The sequence below is a fragment of the Vanessa atalanta genome, chromosome 27 (assembly GCF_905147765.1).
Source record: "Vanessa atalanta chromosome 27, ilVanAtal1.2, whole genome shotgun sequence".
In the NCBI taxonomy this organism is placed as follows: domain Eukaryota; kingdom Metazoa; phylum Arthropoda; class Insecta; order Lepidoptera; family Nymphalidae; genus Vanessa; species Vanessa atalanta.
The window spans coordinates 5,538,586-5,557,609 of NC_061897.1; the positions used below are offsets into that span (position 1 = coordinate 5,538,586).

At 32.0% G+C, this 19,024-nt stretch overlaps 2 protein-coding genes across 7 annotated transcripts in view; one reads left to right on the forward strand and one right to left on the reverse strand.

The window, feature by feature from the left end:
• Window positions 1-3,273: 3,273 nt before the first annotated feature.
• Window positions 3,274-14,968, reverse strand: LOC125074383 (protein seele). Of its 2 annotated transcripts, none has more exons than XM_047685699.1 (7): window positions 14,833-14,968; window positions 13,342-13,409; window positions 12,143-12,242; window positions 9,161-9,315; window positions 8,012-8,104; window positions 7,351-7,446; window positions 3,274-3,567 (listed from the first exon to the last, which is right to left on the reverse strand). In XM_047685699.1, the coding sequence occupies exons 1-7, from the start codon at window positions 14,951-14,953 to the stop codon at window positions 3,412-3,414; spliced, it is 789 nt and encodes a 262-aa protein (XP_047541655.1). In that variant the 5' UTR covers window positions 14,954-14,968; the 3' UTR covers window positions 3,274-3,411. The 2 variants fall into 2 exon arrangements, with proteins under 2 accessions (XP_047541655.1, XP_047541656.1); XM_047685700.1 differs by lacking the exon at window positions 14,833-14,968 and adding an exon at window positions 13,483-13,680.
• Window positions 14,270-19,024, forward strand: part of LOC125074382 (paired amphipathic helix protein Sin3b) — a 35,114-nt gene continuing 30,359 nt past the window's right edge. Inside the window, exon 1 of one of the 5 annotated variants that reach the window (XM_047685695.1) lies at window positions 14,270-14,450. The gene's annotated coding sequence lies outside the window, so the exon portion shown is untranslated. Of the gene's footprint in view, window positions 14,451-15,314; window positions 15,653-19,024 lie in introns of those variants that run through there. The other 4 variants (XM_047685692.1, XM_047685696.1, XM_047685697.1 and 1 more) reach the window with 4 other exon arrangements.

Consider the following 19,024-nt stretch of genomic DNA (forward strand, 5'->3'; position numbering starts at 1 on the left):
AAGGTTGGTGGTGCATAGGTGATGTAAGGCATGGTTAATATTTCTTACAGCGCCTTTGTCTATGGGTGGTGGTGACCACTTACCATCAGGTGGCCCATTTGCTTAATGTTTGAGAATATGTGGCATGAATGTTTAAGAACATTTTAGGTCATAGATGACCAACATATAAACGTTCCTTTATATATATACAAGTTGGAGCCCGTGGCTTCGCTTTTTCGGTGTTGTTCGTCAAGTGTTACGAATAAAAAAGTATGGTATGTCCGTCCTTGGGGTTCAAGTTGCCTGCATACCCATCGAATTCGGTTCAGTGTTTTGACTATGAAAGAGTAACAGAGTTAAGATTACGAATATACATATAATAGCCTATTGTATATATGTATGCTTATATACAATATATACACATATATAAATTGTTCAATAGACAATACAATAGCAAAACTGCTTGATTAATATGTATCTGTACTGGAAGAACTTTAATTTTGTGTTTCGATTTTTAACATTATTTTTATCCTGGGTTCAATAATCTCCAAGGTATTCCCATCTTTATGACAATCGTATTCGACATTGTCATTGTTTCCAGGGACCTAAAACGTTACCCGTAACGGAATTCATAACGATATAATATCGTTATAATGGTACCGTTACAACCCACATAAATAATAACGTTATTATTAACATTAACAATATTTTAGAAACGTCTAATTATTATACCCCGTTCAAGTTAGCTTGATCTTTTTGACAGACGGGCTAGTGATGAGAAACAGAAAATATAACATATATAACAGTCGATGGAACGATGGAATGCGTAATTCCAATTAGAATTCAAATTTTTTTAACTTATTTTTCTAAAAAGTATTATAGCAGCTAAAGAGACCCTAACCACTAGCTAAAGAGACCCCAACCACTAGCTAAAGAGACCCCAACCACTAGCTAAAGAGACCCCAACCCCTAGCTAAAAAGACCCCAACCACTAGCTAAAGAGACCCCAACCACTAGCTAAAGAGACCCCAACCACTAGCTAAAGAGACCCCAACCACTAGCTAAAGAGACCCCAACCAAAAGGACCCCCGTTCCTAACAATAACTTAACAATGATCTTTAATAAGGATTTTTGTAATCGATATTTGTACCAGTTATTGCCTGTTATTCGCGTCCCTACCGTCCGACCGATGTAACATTGTACAAGCGTCAATTATTTTCAGTGTTTCTGTTTAAATTTTACTTTGAAGCAATGAAAATTCTTAAAAAAATTCTGATAACGTTTGAATCGTTAGGGAATTTTGTGATGTTTTTTTTTAAATAATTTACAATTTTTAAAATCATTAAATTAAGAAAATATGTATGTATATATATGTTCGTCATTGCAAAGTTATGTCGATCAGAAAAAATGACATCCGTCAAAAAGATCAAGCTATCTTGAACCGGGTATATTTTACAAATGTAAAGAGACGTAATTATGACGTTATACACACGCTAATAATAATAAAACTTTGCGTAATTATATTATGTTTTATATAATTTATAAAATAACGTTATTACACAATTGGAAAGATAACGTTACTTTTCGGGTATTTAAGTGCCTGATAGTTCGAATTAAAGAAACATGAAAATATTCGCATACAATTAAACATTTTTTTATTCGTATAGTTGATATTACAAACAAAATCTATATTCCCAGAATTGTTTTCTAATCAAATAATTGACATCTATTAACTAAAATAAAAACTCAAAATATATTTAAAAACGTTTAATAAAATAACATCACATTTTCACAACGCACCTGCTTAAAAACTTTCAAGCAATCACTTCGAACAGTACCAATGGCTTATCAATACGATATATTACGCGCGATCCGGCTGGACGACAAACTTGGCAATCAGGACTTAATAAAAAAAGTACCCTTACTTAAAATTTATAGGTTAAAGGCAGCTGTAAAGATAGATGAACAATAATGACCTTGAATTTTCACGATATAATTATATCAATGATTGTATCGTTGTAATCATTGATGTCGACTGAGGTTTAATTTTATAATTATTGAATTTATTTTAAATTTATACATGAATTATCAAAAAAAATAATGCTTTTTAAAAGATATTTAGGGGAATTTGGAAATTATGTACAAGTTGGCATCACTGTTTGAAGTACATATGATAGTAATTGGCACGGAATGTCTAAGATTAGTTTATGTCTACTGTATCAGCCATTGGAATAATATTCTATATTAACAATCCAGTCTAAGATTTACATTTTATTGTCATAATCTTACCGTGAAACATATCCATACATAAAATAACACAAATATGTATGTGTGCAATTCAGACGCAGTGGAAGTGAAACTTAATAATTGAATTAATTTTTGTTTCACTCGAATTTTAAATCCCAACGATTCTAAAGAAATTACATTTCAACAATTACAGGTTTCAAGAAAGCGTGAAACTGTTAAGCCTTTGTAACTAAAACTTAAGAAAAAAAACACAACACTTCCAATTGACATAATCAGAACATCAAGCGAATAATCTCAATATAAGAACTGACCAAAGAAAATCTTCCAACAAATTAATCTGCACAAATTTTACAATAAAATATATATAAGTAAAAAAAAACGTCATACATGAATCATATCATTCAAATAATAAAAAAATAAGATGTATAAACACCTCACACACTCCTCAAACTTTATGAAAAACTGTAATATACATCACAACAATAGTTTAAATCATATTTATGGCAATACGACACTATATATATCAAAACTCGGGTATGATTCTGGGAAAATAACTCAAAATTCCATATATAAGGCACATTTTCTTATAGAATACAAGTTAAATCAACTTAGAGTACTCGAGCTTGACATGATACAACATAAATCATAATAACACACGATCAAAATCAATAATAACAATATATAGGAAGACGCTGACAAATAGAAACATGAAAATAAACAATCATTTAGATATTAACACTCGTGGACCACACACCTACAGACCTCTGAAAGTGTTACTATTAATTAATTTAAAATATTCCGCCTCTATATGATATATATATATATATATCTCTAAACATTTAATTTTATATTCATTTATTAATTACCTTTACAAAATAAATATATAAGTAATACTTTATTTTGTGTACATATAATATATACTAAAAAATCAGCTCAAACGTTTAACTTTCGAGTCTAAAATAAAAATTATAAATAATGATTATCTGTGGTATCACTCAATTAATAAATATAATAAATAATACATTTAATACATTCATTGCCATATTTAAATTAATTGCAACAAAAAATATATATAAGAACAAATAGAAAAGTATTTGGACTATTATTATTAATAAAACCATGACATAATATTAAACCTAAATATACACATACTCCAACGCACAAATAGTTTAAAACATATTAAATCTACAATTCAACCTTGGCCGGAGACGGTTCCTGGGTGTCCTCCTCAGCGGGAACATCTTCAACGTCGTCTGCGTCGTCGTAGTCTTCATCGTCTGGTTCCTGTTGCATCTGCTGTTGGGGCATACCACCAAAGCCATATGGATCTGGTCCGTGTACCTGAGAAAAATTATGTATTAAGTTTAAAATATGTTTTAACTATTAGGTATAAAAAAGTAGCTAATGTTTTTCCCAGAAATTGTGACGTACATTCTATTAACACTAGGAACAAGAATAAACTTGTTACTCCAAGTACCCGATTACACAGGGTTAGTAACTCTTTTTTGGGGCAATGTATACGTTTTTACAACAGGATCCCAGAAAACGTTCAAAATTATTTAATTATAAAATTCAAAAGAGTCGTTAAAGAGCGTTTGTGTGCTAAAGGATATTACAACACTAATGACTTTTTAGTTGACTGCACACCTTGGGAATGAAATGATCGCCTCCAGGCTGTTTCAAACAACTAAAATATACTTATCATTGTACCTACATGGAAAATGGTTAAAAAAAATAAAAAAAATATATCCCGCTGAGTTTCTTTCGCCGGTTCTTCTCAGGTCCGAGGTGCTAAATTCCGAACCGGTGATAGATTTTTGACAATCAATAAGCAAGTGTAAACACTTCTATATTGAATAAAGATTTTTGACTTTGACTTTGACTTTGACTTAGAGTTCAAGCTTAATCTAAACTAAATTTCATCAAATTCGGTTCAGTCGTTTGACCGTTAGAGCGACAGAGTTACTTTCGCATTTACAATATTAGTATCTAGATAAGCTTCACTCTAACCTAACCGAAACATCATGAGATATCGAAATTTTTGACGTTTTATTTTAAGTCAAATCACCGTTCACGATATTTCGGCAGTTTACAATCTCGCGAGATAGATTATAATCAAACGGTATTTACAATTTTACGGTGATATATATATGTAAATGTGTGTAAGCGTATACATTCATTCATTCATTCATTCAGATACTCATTCGACACTTTTCCCTTCACCAGTTAAGCACTAATGTCATGTAAATTCAAGGTCAAATTTGTTTATTTACTTATTCATACGGAATAAATTATACGCTTCTAACTCTTCCCGAGTTTTTCACAAATTTCAAACTAAGCTGGTATTACAGATATAAAGTTTTAATTAATAAATTATGTCATAGTAAAACAGGTAAATTGGCCACCTGTTGGTAAGTCGTTGGAATTAGGGGGGGGAGGGGTATGTGGTCAACTGGGGCAATAGGGCCTCCAATAAACTAAGGCCCTGGGGCCTCCACGTGAGAGGAGCCCCATCAACAAATTATAGCACCAGTCAATATATAATTATAATAATGTTACTAGTTCATTGTTTTAAAAGTTACCGATACAAGTAAATAGATTATAACTTACTGACAGAAATTAAAATATTCAAATTAATTAATAATATAATTATTAGGGCCCCCACTCCATTGCCTGGGCCTTCAGACCTTTAAAACTGACTCTATCACAACCAATGCGTCACCGACCTTGGGAGATAAGATGTCACGTTCAAACGGGAACACATCGGGCCCTACCACCAAGTGAACAAGCCAAAATCAGTTACCCTTACTTTTAGCAATAGAAACAATAATCTATTGCTTATTATTTTAAACAAGCTGTACCAAAAAAGTTATTGTTGTTGCTTTATTTACTCCTTAATACATCAGCTACCAGTGAAAGTCCCATCAAAATCGGTCCAGCCGTTCCAGAGTTTAGCAGGAACAAAAAGACAGATAGACAAGAATTAAAAAAATATGCATTTAGTAAAAAGCGGTTATTTTAATATTACAGACGCTCCAATTTTGTTATATGTACGGATATAGATAACAAAATATACCTTTTAGCGTCATACTATTGTTACTAGTAACGTTAAACGTATGCCGTTTAAGCACGAGCGAAACGTTTATTGTTCTAATATACCAAATGGCATAATGCCGTTTACATATTATACAAAAATGTACTTTGAGGGTTTTAGAAAAAACTATTAAACAACAATAAAATTAAATTAAATTGAATGTATAGTCTGTTCGACATTTGACAGCAAATTGACGCGATATCATTGGTCGAGTTTGGCTCCATGAGTCTATGGCATTCACTATGGATTTGCGAAAAAATTACGTTTTGAACGTCGACGAAGCAGTTATCGGCTCTTTAGGGGTATAATTGAAGTGGATATGGTGTGGTATGGATATGGAGGAGTAGTTCAGCGAAAAAAATTTATATTATAAATAAAGATATGTTGGTGGCGGAACGTCAAATCCTAATCGACTTGTGCGTATTCGCATACGATGATGGGTAGCACTGGGGTGGTTGACAGCTGACGGTTGCCAAGGGTTGTTATTTGGAAGGACACGTATAGCCCACCTACGTTCGACTGAGCCGCGTTTCCGAAAAATATACGACGGACGAAGATCGCCCACATTCTCCGACGTCCCCTTCGTTAGATATATATTAATCACGAACTGTCTGTAGTGTTAAATATAGCAGAGCTATTAGAACTTGAAATATATAAATCTAAGGTTTGTTTATCTTTTGTCCTTTTTCCATTGGAATTGACCATGTATGGAAGAACAGCAAGAATAGCAATGTAAAACTTGTTTATTGGTCTTTATTTCTAGTGGTTGGTTACAGTATACATATATATACTTTTCATCTATACCAAATAAATATTTACCTTAGATGAAAATAATCCATGTAATTGGCATATTTCTCTGCTATGTTACACACTGCAGACAGTTTTATTTACATAAAACTCTCCTTATAGTACAAAACCCATCCCCATTTTACCCCCTCGAGGAGAGAATTTAAAAACCCGATAATTTCACTTAAATTGACTCAGCGATTTTAGCGTGAGACGTAACAAACATAGTTACGTTCGCAATTATAAAATTAGTATATACACTGTTTTTATGGTAAAATACTGGGTCTCAAAAAAAAAATTAAAATTTCTAAATTTTAAATGTAATTATCAGTAATATTAAATCGACGTTTAAAACAATATATAATTTTTTAATTGTCATTGTAATCCTATGTAGCTTAATTAAGCCATTGACATACCTCACATATACAAACATACTTGATAAAAACATCACGTATAACGTGTGACGTTAACCAACGTCTATCAACGTTGACCGAACGTCAATACCGTTAGCAACGATCACCATCAATGTTATTATATATATTTATACTTTTAATATATTTCGCTCAAACGGACTGATATTAGCAATCAGCAGTCAGCAGCAAAATTAAGTAATTTATACTGACTATTGGTGTAATTAAGAGTACCGTTTGAAGAAAAATGAGACGTGTAATATGAATGGAATAGAGGAATAATATAATTTATTTTAATTGCGCATACACATACACACTCACACACACATGCATTCATTATATCATAGTACATATAATAAAGACAATTTCTTTACCGAATTAGTTCGACATATTTTTGTATTGTATTCTTTTTTTTCTCTCTCTCTTTCTTTGTACTCTCTTAATATATTTAAACATAAATAAATGTAAACACTGATTGGCAAGTCATAGTCATTGTCATATCCCCTAAGTAACGGGTTCTCCTAGTTTAGGGGTACAGGGCCTCTTTGATGTATGTAATTTGATGTATTAACAATAAATAATAAATATAAATACATTTATTGTTAATTTGCTTTGATTTGATTTGATTTGATTTGATATTGCGTTTACGTTCGCAATAAGTATATTTTTTTATATTAAATTTTTCCCCTGATCTTTTATTTATAATATCCAAAACCAACCTTTGTCAAGAGACCTCTTGGAGAAGTGTATCTAGATTTATCTAAACTTTTTTTTAAGGATATCTCTCTCGAATTCCTCTACGCTATGTGTCTGAGTATAACTCGAGGATCTCACCTTAACATACTCCGCTTCCATCTCCGGTGTCCAGGTGGTGTCCTCCTCGGTCGGCAACATCCATTCCTCGCAGTACTTGGCGTGATTGAAGCAGATCTGGAATTTGAAAACATTTTCTAAAACTTGGGCACTTATCAACATGGACATAAAGATAACAATAGATTGGACGTTTTCAGGTCACTTTTGTAAGAGATTGTGAGCCGAATATTCATCAGTTACTCGAACAAAATATACTGTATTGTTTGGTCTCTATCATCTATAATATAATCTGTAGAAAAAACCCTATATAAACATTACTGATATTTGACAGAATACTTGTCAAAAATGCAAGTTTTCAAAAATGTCTACATTTCAGTATTAATTGAACGCTGTTCTTATAAAAATCACCAATCACAACTACCTCTAATAAAGAATGTATCTGCTTAAACATGTCTCACAGTAAGATTTATCTTTTTGAGGAAAAGACGTCGAATTAAACACCAAAATTATACTTCTTTTGTGCTCGTTTGGCATTCTTAAAGGGGATTGAATATAGGTCCGAGGCGTCATCACACACACACATATCGGACACGTGCCTAAACAGTACTAACACACACGTCTACACATTACATTTCCCACGCAATCATGGAGACATCATAAGAGAGAGACAGCGTATACACACCTCTCGCTCGGCGTCCGGCATGACGTCATCCTCGGGCCTGTTCTTGTACAGATCGGTAATTTCATCTTCGTTATCTTCAAACATTCTTTCACACTGGAAACATAGAATTAAAATCATATAGCAAAATAAATATTCTGATTAATATAAGAAGCACGGCATTGTTAACTGTTTAGCTTTCACTGGTCGAAAGCTCAGTTATTCCAGAGTGCATCATCATATAATTTTCTTGGGAAGCCGAAACCAGACCGGTTTCTTTTTTTATCTGTGCGACAATGACGTAAAACTACTGAACGTGTGTATGAGACTACGACCAATCAACGCGAAACAGTGCGTATAGTCTATATAGTCTATACCAATCACTAGAGGATAAAAGTACCTGTCACTAAAAACCAAATAAACAACATTTGACATCGAATCGACGCGATATCATTGGTCGAGAGCTTGAATTATCTATGATTTTCATTATGGAGTTTCGAAAAAATGCCGTTTTGAATTTCGACGAAGATATTATCGGAACTTGTGGTCAAGCTAAAGTGGATTTGAGAAGTTTAGTGGAACACTGTTGTAGTATAAATAGAGATATATTAGTCAAGAACTGTTTGTAGTGCATACGCAAATCTAAGGTTTGTTTATCTTTAATCTTTCCTCGATTGAGATAGCCTAAAGATGATTATATTTATAGCTATTAAGTTTTTGAATTCCGTTGATCCTCCTCCTTTTAACCACGCCCACTCCCCCTTTTTATTATAACAAAGCGAGAGGGTAACGTCTAGCATTATTATAAACACGTCAGTGAATTTGTTTGTTCGAATTTTAATTTACAATAATATATTATTTTAAAAAATGTTGACTTCTTTCCTTAATTAAATTATATAATCCATTTAAAATGTATAATGTAAACGCCTGTAGTGGTGTATCACACTGTATATTAATTTGTTTCCTAATTTTACTCAATAATTTGTGTATATGCCGATGGTGTTTCGAATATGTATAAATAATAAAAAAAAAACACTTCTTAACCGATCGTCATTTTCGTCAAACAAGTTAGCAGGGGTACTAAAAAAAACAAAGCCCCCCCCCCACTCACACTGGGGCGACTATTAAAGCACATTATGATTTTGATAATCTAAAAATCTTTATTATACTTACGTAGTACTCAAGACTCTTGTTCAGATCATCGTCCGTCACGAACTTGGTCTTCGAGAACTCAGGGTTCATGCCACCGCCCGGCATGACGAGCTGCATAATCGCAAGCTTCCCGGTCGACTTGTAGTACACACGTACGTAGTCATCCATTTTCTTGCCTAGAAAATTAATGCGAGAAAAAATGTTTAATTTTCCATCGGAGCGAGACGCCTACCTAATTATAATTCTAAAACAATTTTTTTTTATTTATATGTACTTATATTTTATTAATAATTACATTATTAAAACTTAAATTTGTTTAAAACATATGTATTTTCGTTATAGAGATTTATAATTCGAAATAAGAAAATTTTTAATTTATTTAAGGACTTGTCCGACTGAAAACGAGACTGTATGGTCACTTTACGAACGTTTCAAAAAGTATATTCACATAAGAACTATTTAAATTCTGAACTTATATAAGTTACTAGCTAGTTACCTGAAATTAATAATTAATTAACTCCGTTCAATCGAAAAGAAAAAAAAGAATTTTATTTGTGTTTTTTTTTTTATTTGTGTTAATTTCTTATTTTATGAAATATCTTATTGGTTTTATTAATCATATAATAGTTAAAAAATTATTACTTCTTATCTCCAATTATTGCTTATATATATTTTATATTTTTAATACATATTGTGCACGGTGAGACTACCTGTATGTTGTAGAACTTTTGCCTAGATAACTCTGAAATGTATATAATTTTTATTTTGATATATTAATATATTTAATATACAAATATTGTATCTATTGTTGGTTGTCCTAATGAACCTATACACAAACAGTCACCTTACATTTTACCCCTTCAAGGGGTGAATTAAAAAAAAAACTGTTTAAAAAAGTGGTAAAAGACAGAATTAGAATCGCATTTATAATATTAATATAGATAGTTATTGTTTTTGAGTATTTTTGTAATCTTACTAGATGTGCCCGCGACGTTGCGCGCTTTTAAATTTAACAAAAAAAAATTATTGTACAGTTCGTTCATTTTTTACCATTACTTATTTATTTTTTAATGGGCTGTTTTTGTGATATTAAGTCGTTGGTGGGAGGTACGCGACGTGACGGCGGTATCATACGCGAGGTTTGCGCGCGGTTCTGGACAGTATTTGGACATTGCAGCTTGACTATTATTATATTTAAAAGTAGCCTAATTTACACCTTATTACATCAGTTATCTGCCAGTGAAAGTCACGTCAAAATCGGTCCAGTCATTCCATAGATTAGCAGGAACAAACAGACAGACGAAAATTGTAAAAAATGTTTGTTTTTTTTTTGGTATATGAACTGTATGCATTTAATAAAAAACGTTTATTTTAATATAACGAACAGACTCTCCAATATTTAAAATCGAAGGTATATAATACTAGAAACTAACATCCAAATATGATATAGTTATCACTGGATTAACAAGTATAATATATCTTATCATGCTATCATTAGTAATCCATTGAAACCTAAGAATATTTATATTATTGACTCGGAAAATTTGGTTCCATAAATAGAGATTCCCGGGTAGAGGTCTGGGATATATTCTGTTAAGTTAAAAAGTTCACCAAACATCTTTAGTGGGGGGGGGGGATTTAGAATATTAATGTACCTCCAAATTGAAGATAAATTCTACATATGTTCTAATAAAATCCAGATTTTGTAATTAACGCTTAAAGCGTAATAAACGCTTCGATCAAAATTCATCATCTTGCCTAGTACTTGAAAAAATATATATATCCAAAACAAATCGTGTAGGCTTCACTCGTTAAATACATCGAAAGTTGTATATTTAGATACGAGTGTCGCACTACGAAAGAAATAAGACAGACGAGCCACCTTTATTATCTTGGTGTGCGACAGCTGCGCCTGACTTTTTCTAAACATCATACTACTTTACTAGTGTGCGTACATGGAGGCCAACTGTTGACCGCAATTTTTTTCGACGCGTTCTCAGCTTAGACAATCTATCTAGCCATAAAAAGTTACAAACATCAATTTGTATATTCGTTGATAATGTTATGAGTTGTCGATAAATTCGAGTATGTTTCGTCAGAACATAATGTGTACTGCAAATGAAACAACACCGATACGAAACATTTATCCGATGTCGTCTTATTTTGTAAACAAACTATGTAACACTGAACATACAATTGCTGAGCTCGAGGTTTTATAATTATGCATTACAAGCTACCCCCTACTAACTTCAAATATGTAAAATACATGCAGTGTCACCAGATGGACATTTAAGCTTAAGTTGAAAACTCTCAAATTCCTTTCTTAATAGATACATATCAATGTTCCAAATTTCTGAGTCAATATCTGACTATCCTGACTGATACGATTAAGATTATTTCAATTCGCAAACAATTGAATCAATTATAACAATCATCAAACATCTATACTAATATTATAAATTCGAAGGAAACTTGCTCTTTTACGATCAAACCATTGAACAAATTTTATGAAATTTGTTCAAAGCTAGATGGCTTGAAAAAGAAAAGATATATATATGCCTGACAACCAACTCCTAAAACGGGAGCAAAGCTGCGGGTTTACCAATGATGTTAAAGATAAATATTGTTTAAGAGAAGATTAATTTGCAATCATCAATCAATCAAGCATGCAAAGATCAAATTGCATTAAATTGAATGAGAGAAATAAATATTTAACCTGTTTAAATAACCTTGACACACCCCCGCCACAGATATCTGTTATATATATAGGTTGAAAATGGGAATATCCCACTCATTTAAGAACACATGGTCACATTATTTACGACCTATTGTCGTAAACTTGAACATCTAATTTTTATCTCGGCTTTGATTAGAATTAGAAAATAACTTTCATAGAGAATGTTTTAACATTAAGCCATTTGTGAAAACAATTCATTTTTATTATATTGCGCTATAAATCAAATATATAAAAGTTTTCAATGCAATAAATATTTCACCACTTACAAATTTCATCGATCACTTCAGAAATGTACACAGCTGAACGATGAGCCGGCACCTTCTGTTGCATCGTGTTACCTTCTGCATCCATTCTGAAATTACCGACCTGTAAGAAAAAACAACATTATTAAACTATAAATTAAAACCGAAACAAAACTAAACCAATTACTTATATTTAGTGGTAAAATAAATGATGAGTGTCTTCTAACTTTGTTTATTAATTAATTTAAACATTCCCTACATAGTATAAAACAAAGTCACTTCTGTACCTTTAGATCCTTTAAACTATACAATGGATATCTTTGTAGGTCAATAATAGAGTGATCCAAAACTTTAAATGTATAATACATATATATAATATATAATATAGAAAAGCCGAGAAGTTCCTACTATCTATTTTTTTTTTTTTACTTTACAGTCAGAAAAAACCATAATTTTTCATTTGATGTTTGTTATCAATCTAAAAATTATATATAGACCCTTATTACGTGCATTATTGTGTGAAGCAAGACGGTTTTGTGGCTAAATATATAGAATATAAGAATTAATTTAACTGAAAAAGGTGTCATATTCTTGAATTATTTTAATGTTAACCAGTAACAAATGTTTAAATCAGAGATGCTACCATAATAGAGATACCATTACAGAGATGTTTTAAAGTACTATAATGTGTGTAAAGTTTTATAATGTGGCAGCTAAACTCTATAGATATGACGGTGACTATCATCTAACTATAAGAACATTGATTTTGTGCTTATATCGCTTGAAATTAATACACAGCACTGTGCGCATATGATTGAATGGCAGCATAAAAAATAACAGCTAAATAGTACATTCATAGTCAAAATTAATATGATCTTCACTTGAGTAGGCTTTTACACCAAGTGCAGGTACAAAAATCAAGTAGATACTTTTATTAAAAAAAAATTTAAACATTTATTCAAATTGTATAATCTTCGAAGCTACTGCTGCTTTTTTCTGACTTAATTTTAAATAAACTGACAAAGAGCTCAACTAAAGTGAACTTAAACTTTATAAAAATTAAATAAAAAAAAGCAGTCCCGCAAACACGTGAAGGGAAGTAAGTTAGGGTTTATTATAAAAGTACTAAGACTTTATATTTTAAGTTCAATGTATAAGCTCCTGTTAATAGAAAAATAAAAATAGTATTCAGAAACAAGGAAAATATTTAATTAAATACTTACTTCAACCTTTTTCCATTTATCTACGCCCTTAATGACCACATTAAGCTCTTCGAAGGTCTTCTGACACACTGTAATTAAATATATCACTTATAAAATTAGTTTTAAATAAGGAAAATAAATGTAAACACGAGGTAAACAAACCTAAACATCTTAAATTTTGTGGATCTATTCTCGCTGACACCACAACGAATAAAACAGCAAAACTTAAAATAGCAGCGTTTAACCGCATTTTAAAAAGTTTCTACTAAAACGATGTGCAATTTCAATGAAAATCTCGGAAAAATGACTTTAAAATTCGTAGGACGTGTTACAAAGTTTATCAATATCCTTCAAATACACGAACTCAACGCTGATTGGTAATTACAAATAAGATGGATGACAGATGACAAAACGATTATTAAAAATTAGTTTTGTTAAAAATTTGATAGGTAATTTTGTAAATTAAGTACTTATAGGCTTTAAAATTTATACGAAATCATAATAGGTGCAAAATTAAATACGTACAAAAGTATTTTATCGTAAGAAAAGAATTGAAATTAATAAAAAAGTTGAATCATTATTGTTAAAAAGAAAACAATAATATAATGTATATGTTTATATTGTATAAATTGGCAACACTATTATCACTTTAGATTTTGTAGCACACTCAGAAAATAAGTATGATAGTTGAATGCTTCGGCTTTCAATCAAAATGTGAACGGATGTCAAAACAAAAACTAAAATTTACATATCGCTTGTGTTAGTGACACCTCGATAGTAAATATGTCTAAAAATGAAATATAAAATTATTTTGAGCTATTTTATATATTTTAAAACATTCATTCAGACATCATAATAAAAAAGAATTTGTCCTTTCTTGCTCCCTCGCTCACCCATTCTCCGGTTTTCCGCCCGCCGCCCTCCACCATCAACCGACCCAAACTAAACCAACAGTTCGCATTCGGTCTCTATGCGCGTAGGACGTTTGCTCAACGTAATGTATATTTTTTTTGTGCATATCAAATCTTCTCAAAATCTCAAAATACCATAATCTACTTGTTTATTTCGCTGAGAAGTGACAATCCCGTGATTATAACGAAGAAAGAAGTCCGTTTCAAGTAAAAATAAAGGTAAGTGCCCAGTTGACAGACTGCGTCTTATCCTATTTGATGCTTATTAATTAGGTTTTTGATTGATACAAATTGCTTCTTTTGCCGAATTCAACACCCTTGTAGTCAGAAAGCAATATTTAAGTACCATATTGTATATACGATGTGTCCACACCTGTGCTCTCCCATACGTTGCAAGTTTTACAACGTAACATCAAACACGATTAATTAATGCTGCTTAATTTCTTTATATATTCGAGTTAGAATCGAGAGTATTGTCTAAAGAATTAGTTAATTTCATAATGATATACCGCGCGCTCTCTACGACGACTTGGCAACGCGACGTTCGGTTAATTGTGAAAAAAAATGCAATCATCGTAAACAAGCAAGTGCTGAATCCTACCGGCGTTTCCCTTTGTTTTCCGTGTGAAATCGGCCCTTTGTCCTTCGTCGGGGAGCGCTGGGTGCGCCGGGTATAGGAATTTCGACTCTAGAAAAGTGCCATAATACATGATGATATACATTCATCGCTCGGGCCGCGCTCTGCCGTTCCCCGCGTCGTTTCTACGGCGCTGTGTTCGTGTGTACTTACATCGAGTACGTCAGTGTAGTTGTGCGGTAGTTTGTTTATAGTATAGGCTCTACAAAAATGGTCCCTATGTTTAGCGCTGTAAGGCTTATTATAGTATATAGGTCGGCGTCCTCGTCGGTGTTTGTCTATCGATCTCTGCGGTGGCCAATGGCACATGTCCTGCGCGGCCGTGCCTCGCCCCGCTCCGGTGAAAGCCGGCGCGATGTATCACGCTCGCTATATTATATTATGTACTATCTTATCATCTTAGACGCTGTTACGTCGCTCGCTTTGTCCGCCAGCGGCCGACTAGATTTCATATTTATACATGGTATAGGCACCGCGAAGTGGGTGATAGTCATGAATGTTTTGTCGACCATCGGCCGCTCTGTTTGCGGACTCGCCGAGCGTCACGGTAGAGCGGTGCGGGGGGAGCGAGCCCGAAATAGAAGCGCGGTTTGGAAATGAGCGACGTGGCAACACCGCGACACGGTGCGCTCAGTGTCGGTTCAAAATGGCGCCTGTGCGTGATCGATACCGTGGTATCCTCGTTAAAATGTCCGTATTTGTGATGTATCTGGTTGTTGGTCGGCCCGAATGGTGCCCTGTGACCGCGGGGCGTGCGCCCCGCAAGCCAGTGTCCGACCTCAATGTACGTATCTTCAACCATATTGCGCCGACACTTAGCTAGCTATGGATATGCCTAGCGATCTACAATCTCGATGATCTAGACACATACGTCGCATGCATGTCCATATCTGCTCTCGAGTTATCAGCAGCTTAAATGTTAACATGTTAAATGAAATCTCGGATGCGTTTAGCGAATTTTTTCAGAGGTTACGTAACCACGTGATTACAATTTTTTCAAAGTTTTTAACCTTTTTGTTTTAACATTTAATTCATAACGACTAGAAGTGGTATTCCAAATAAAGAGCAAAAATCAAAAACAAGAGTAAAATAAACCGCTTATAATAGCTGAGTTGCATCTGATAATTCTAAACAAGATGGCGGCCGTAATTGTAAATTTAAGACGCAATAGCGGGCGCGGAATGCTGGCAACGTCGCACTTTTCAATCCCCAGTCACTTGTATAAACGATAAGAAATTTCAAGGCTAACCGTTTCGTATCCTACGTTCATAACAATGGATAAAATTAATGCGTGATAAATGAATTGAATACTCGTAAATTTTAATAATATCGTTTTCGGAGCTGTAATTATATTTTTTCATAGTGGTTATTAGTTATAGTAGTTAACTTTACTCACACAAACGTATTTATTTACTTTATAATTATGTGCTCGCATACTTGCGTAGTATCCTAACATGTATTTATAGGTCACGCACACTACGTATATTATTGCTTTTACAAATATGTAGATTTTAAATGATGTCATGTAATTTTATGTTTAGCCTAATTTTTAAGGTTAAACACAAAAGTATACATAACATACGTTAGGAGATATTATATTTTCAAAAATTTAACATTAGCCATCCGCGGCTTTTTGACCGTTTGTTTTGGTATGGGGCAGGTGTTGGGTACATTTTTCCTGATTAAAAAGTAACCTATGTGCTATTCCAGACTTTTATCTATCTTTGTGCCTAATTTCATTCCGATCCATTCTGTCGTGATTGAGTAACATTCATCCATCCAAACTTTCGCATTTAGTAAAATTACCTTTAAAATACATTTATGGTAAAACGTATTTAAGATTTATTGTCATAAGGAGTGGTCTTATTTTTTTATGAAAAATTCCAGAATTTTTATTTAGTGCATAGCACTTTTTAATTTTTGCTTTAAACTTAGTTATATAACTTTGGCGTAATTTATTTAAATTTTTAATTGATATTCATATCATTTAAACAATCAACAACAACGTTATAAATAAATAAACTAAACACTAAATTAAATAACATCACTTTCAAAGTAATAACTGAAATCTTATTATATTATCATTTAAATAAAAAAATATATTATTGTATTGCCGGGAAAGATATATATTACATAATTTATATCTATAGGTACTTAGATTTAATTTATTTAAATACTAAAATATCGAAACACTGCTAATTGGAAATCATTTGCTCTTGTAGACCTACCCTAATATAAAATGGAAATCATTGGGCCGATCCTGATTTAAAAAGTATAACATCATCTATAATTTTCAATACCACACATTACAAAATGACTATTTATTTTTCATATTAGCCTAACTGCCGAAAAGTTCGGTTTAAAAATTATACTATCTTATAATAACTAGTTAAAAAATGTAATTTAAAAAAAAAACTAATATAATTTCAACATCTAAAATATTACTCCAATCGCTTCTGAATAAAATTCATCAAAGCATACAATTTCAAATGTCTGGTGTAACAGTAGCATAACACTTGTTTTTTTTTTATCAATCGTTCTTCTAACAGGCGTGGACTTTCATTAAACTTCCAATTCTTGGAAGTATTGTGTCATGTATAAAAAAAAAACTTACATTTAAGCTGTATTCGCTACACAATACGATAAATAGAATCGTTTTCATTTCGTAATTTAACGTATGATAATTTTGCCATAATTCCGTTAGTTTTAATAAATAAAAAAGTTAATTATAATAACATCTTTCTGGGCTCGACTGTTCTGTTGTTGAAAAATAAACTTAAGTATATCAAATATTCAACAAGTTACCTTAAATTTAGATTTATAGGGATATATACCATAAAAAAAAAAAAAATAAAAACTAGTTAGTTTCTTAGAAATTGAGAACATTCGTAACCTCTGATACATTTGGTAAGAAATTCTTCGATGTATTATTATCTGTGGCCTTCTTTTTTTAAATGCTTCATTTAACTTTCATTCGACAGTAACTACTGTTTAACAAAAATGTCCGCAGTAAATTAACACAGTCTTATTCAAATTACTAGCAACTCACCCCACCTTCGCAAGGATGCAATTTTTTATCAAAGAAAATAATAAATATAATTTATACCCTATAGCACTCAGAAAGAATGTAGCTTTCACTAGTGTCATTTTTTTTAGAGTTGTACGATTCGTTCCGGTGATTGCCAAAAACATTAAAAAAAAAAAACAACAATTTAACCTCTTTATTATATTCTCATTCCGCGATAATCTCTCGGTTCAGTTAAAAATAATGGTAATCTTTCAAATTAGCTTGGGATACAGCTAAAATTAACTCCTCGATGTTAAAGAAAACGAAAATAACGTTATTCTAAACTAAATTATATACAAATCCAACTACTAGTACATAATCAAACAGGGGTAGCGAATTTAATAGCACATATTTTCTTGATGTCATGCACTCTAAAATTATAACTAAGTCGAAAGACTATAATAGTTTTACATCAGTATCCTTCCATTATAAAGTATCTAAATTAATAATTATGATAATTAAAATTTCTTTAACGGTAAAATTTATGTTACAAGTACGTATTAACGGTTTGTAGATGATCAAATCGTTGAGTTAAGGAAAAATGCTGGGCCCAAGTTGATATACTAAATAAAAGTGGATAGACATCTTCTGAGCCTTCTAAATGACCTCAGTGCTTACTAGGGTAAACTAACGTAATTATATATGAAAAAAATCAGCTCTTTTTAAATTTGGAAAAGTATGAATGAAGAGATTGTTAGCGCGGGTAACCAAATTGTAACCCATAACTAATGTTTTTTTATTTTTTTTTATTTATAAAAGTCCGCTACACCCTGCCATCGATAGAACTGACCTATCTTCTCTATTATTGAGTCGTGCTATAATTAGATACATAATATAATCCCTTCCCTTAATCTTGCTTTTAAGTATATATTTTGTATGGTTTTTTTTTTATTATTATAATCATTAAGCATTCATTGTATTTTAATAAAGAAATTGAAAAATGTATTATATTATCAAATAAAATTCTACTTTAAGTATTTGTTTGGTTTTTCCTTGTCCTTATTTTAATTCAAACGTGTTATTAATGGCGTTAACTAAGTGCTATTGTAAATCGATCGAGGTTATCGCAACCTTTTTCAAGGTATTATT

Excerpts from the sequence above, each read along its gene's own strand:
- LOC125074383 (XM_047685699.1), bottom strand. The coding sequence starts at position 14,953 with ATGTATATCATCATGTATTATGGCACTTTTCTAGAGTCGAAATTCCTA. Across the intron at positions 13,410-14,832 it reads GAAAACAAAGGGAAACGCCG|TGTGTCAGAAGACCTTCGAA; the intron begins GTAGGATTCAGC and ends ATTTAATTACAG. Across the intron at positions 3,568-7,350 it reads TGGAAGCGGAGTATGTTAAG|GTACACGGACCAGATCCATA; the intron begins GTGAGATCCTCG and ends AATTTTTCTCAG.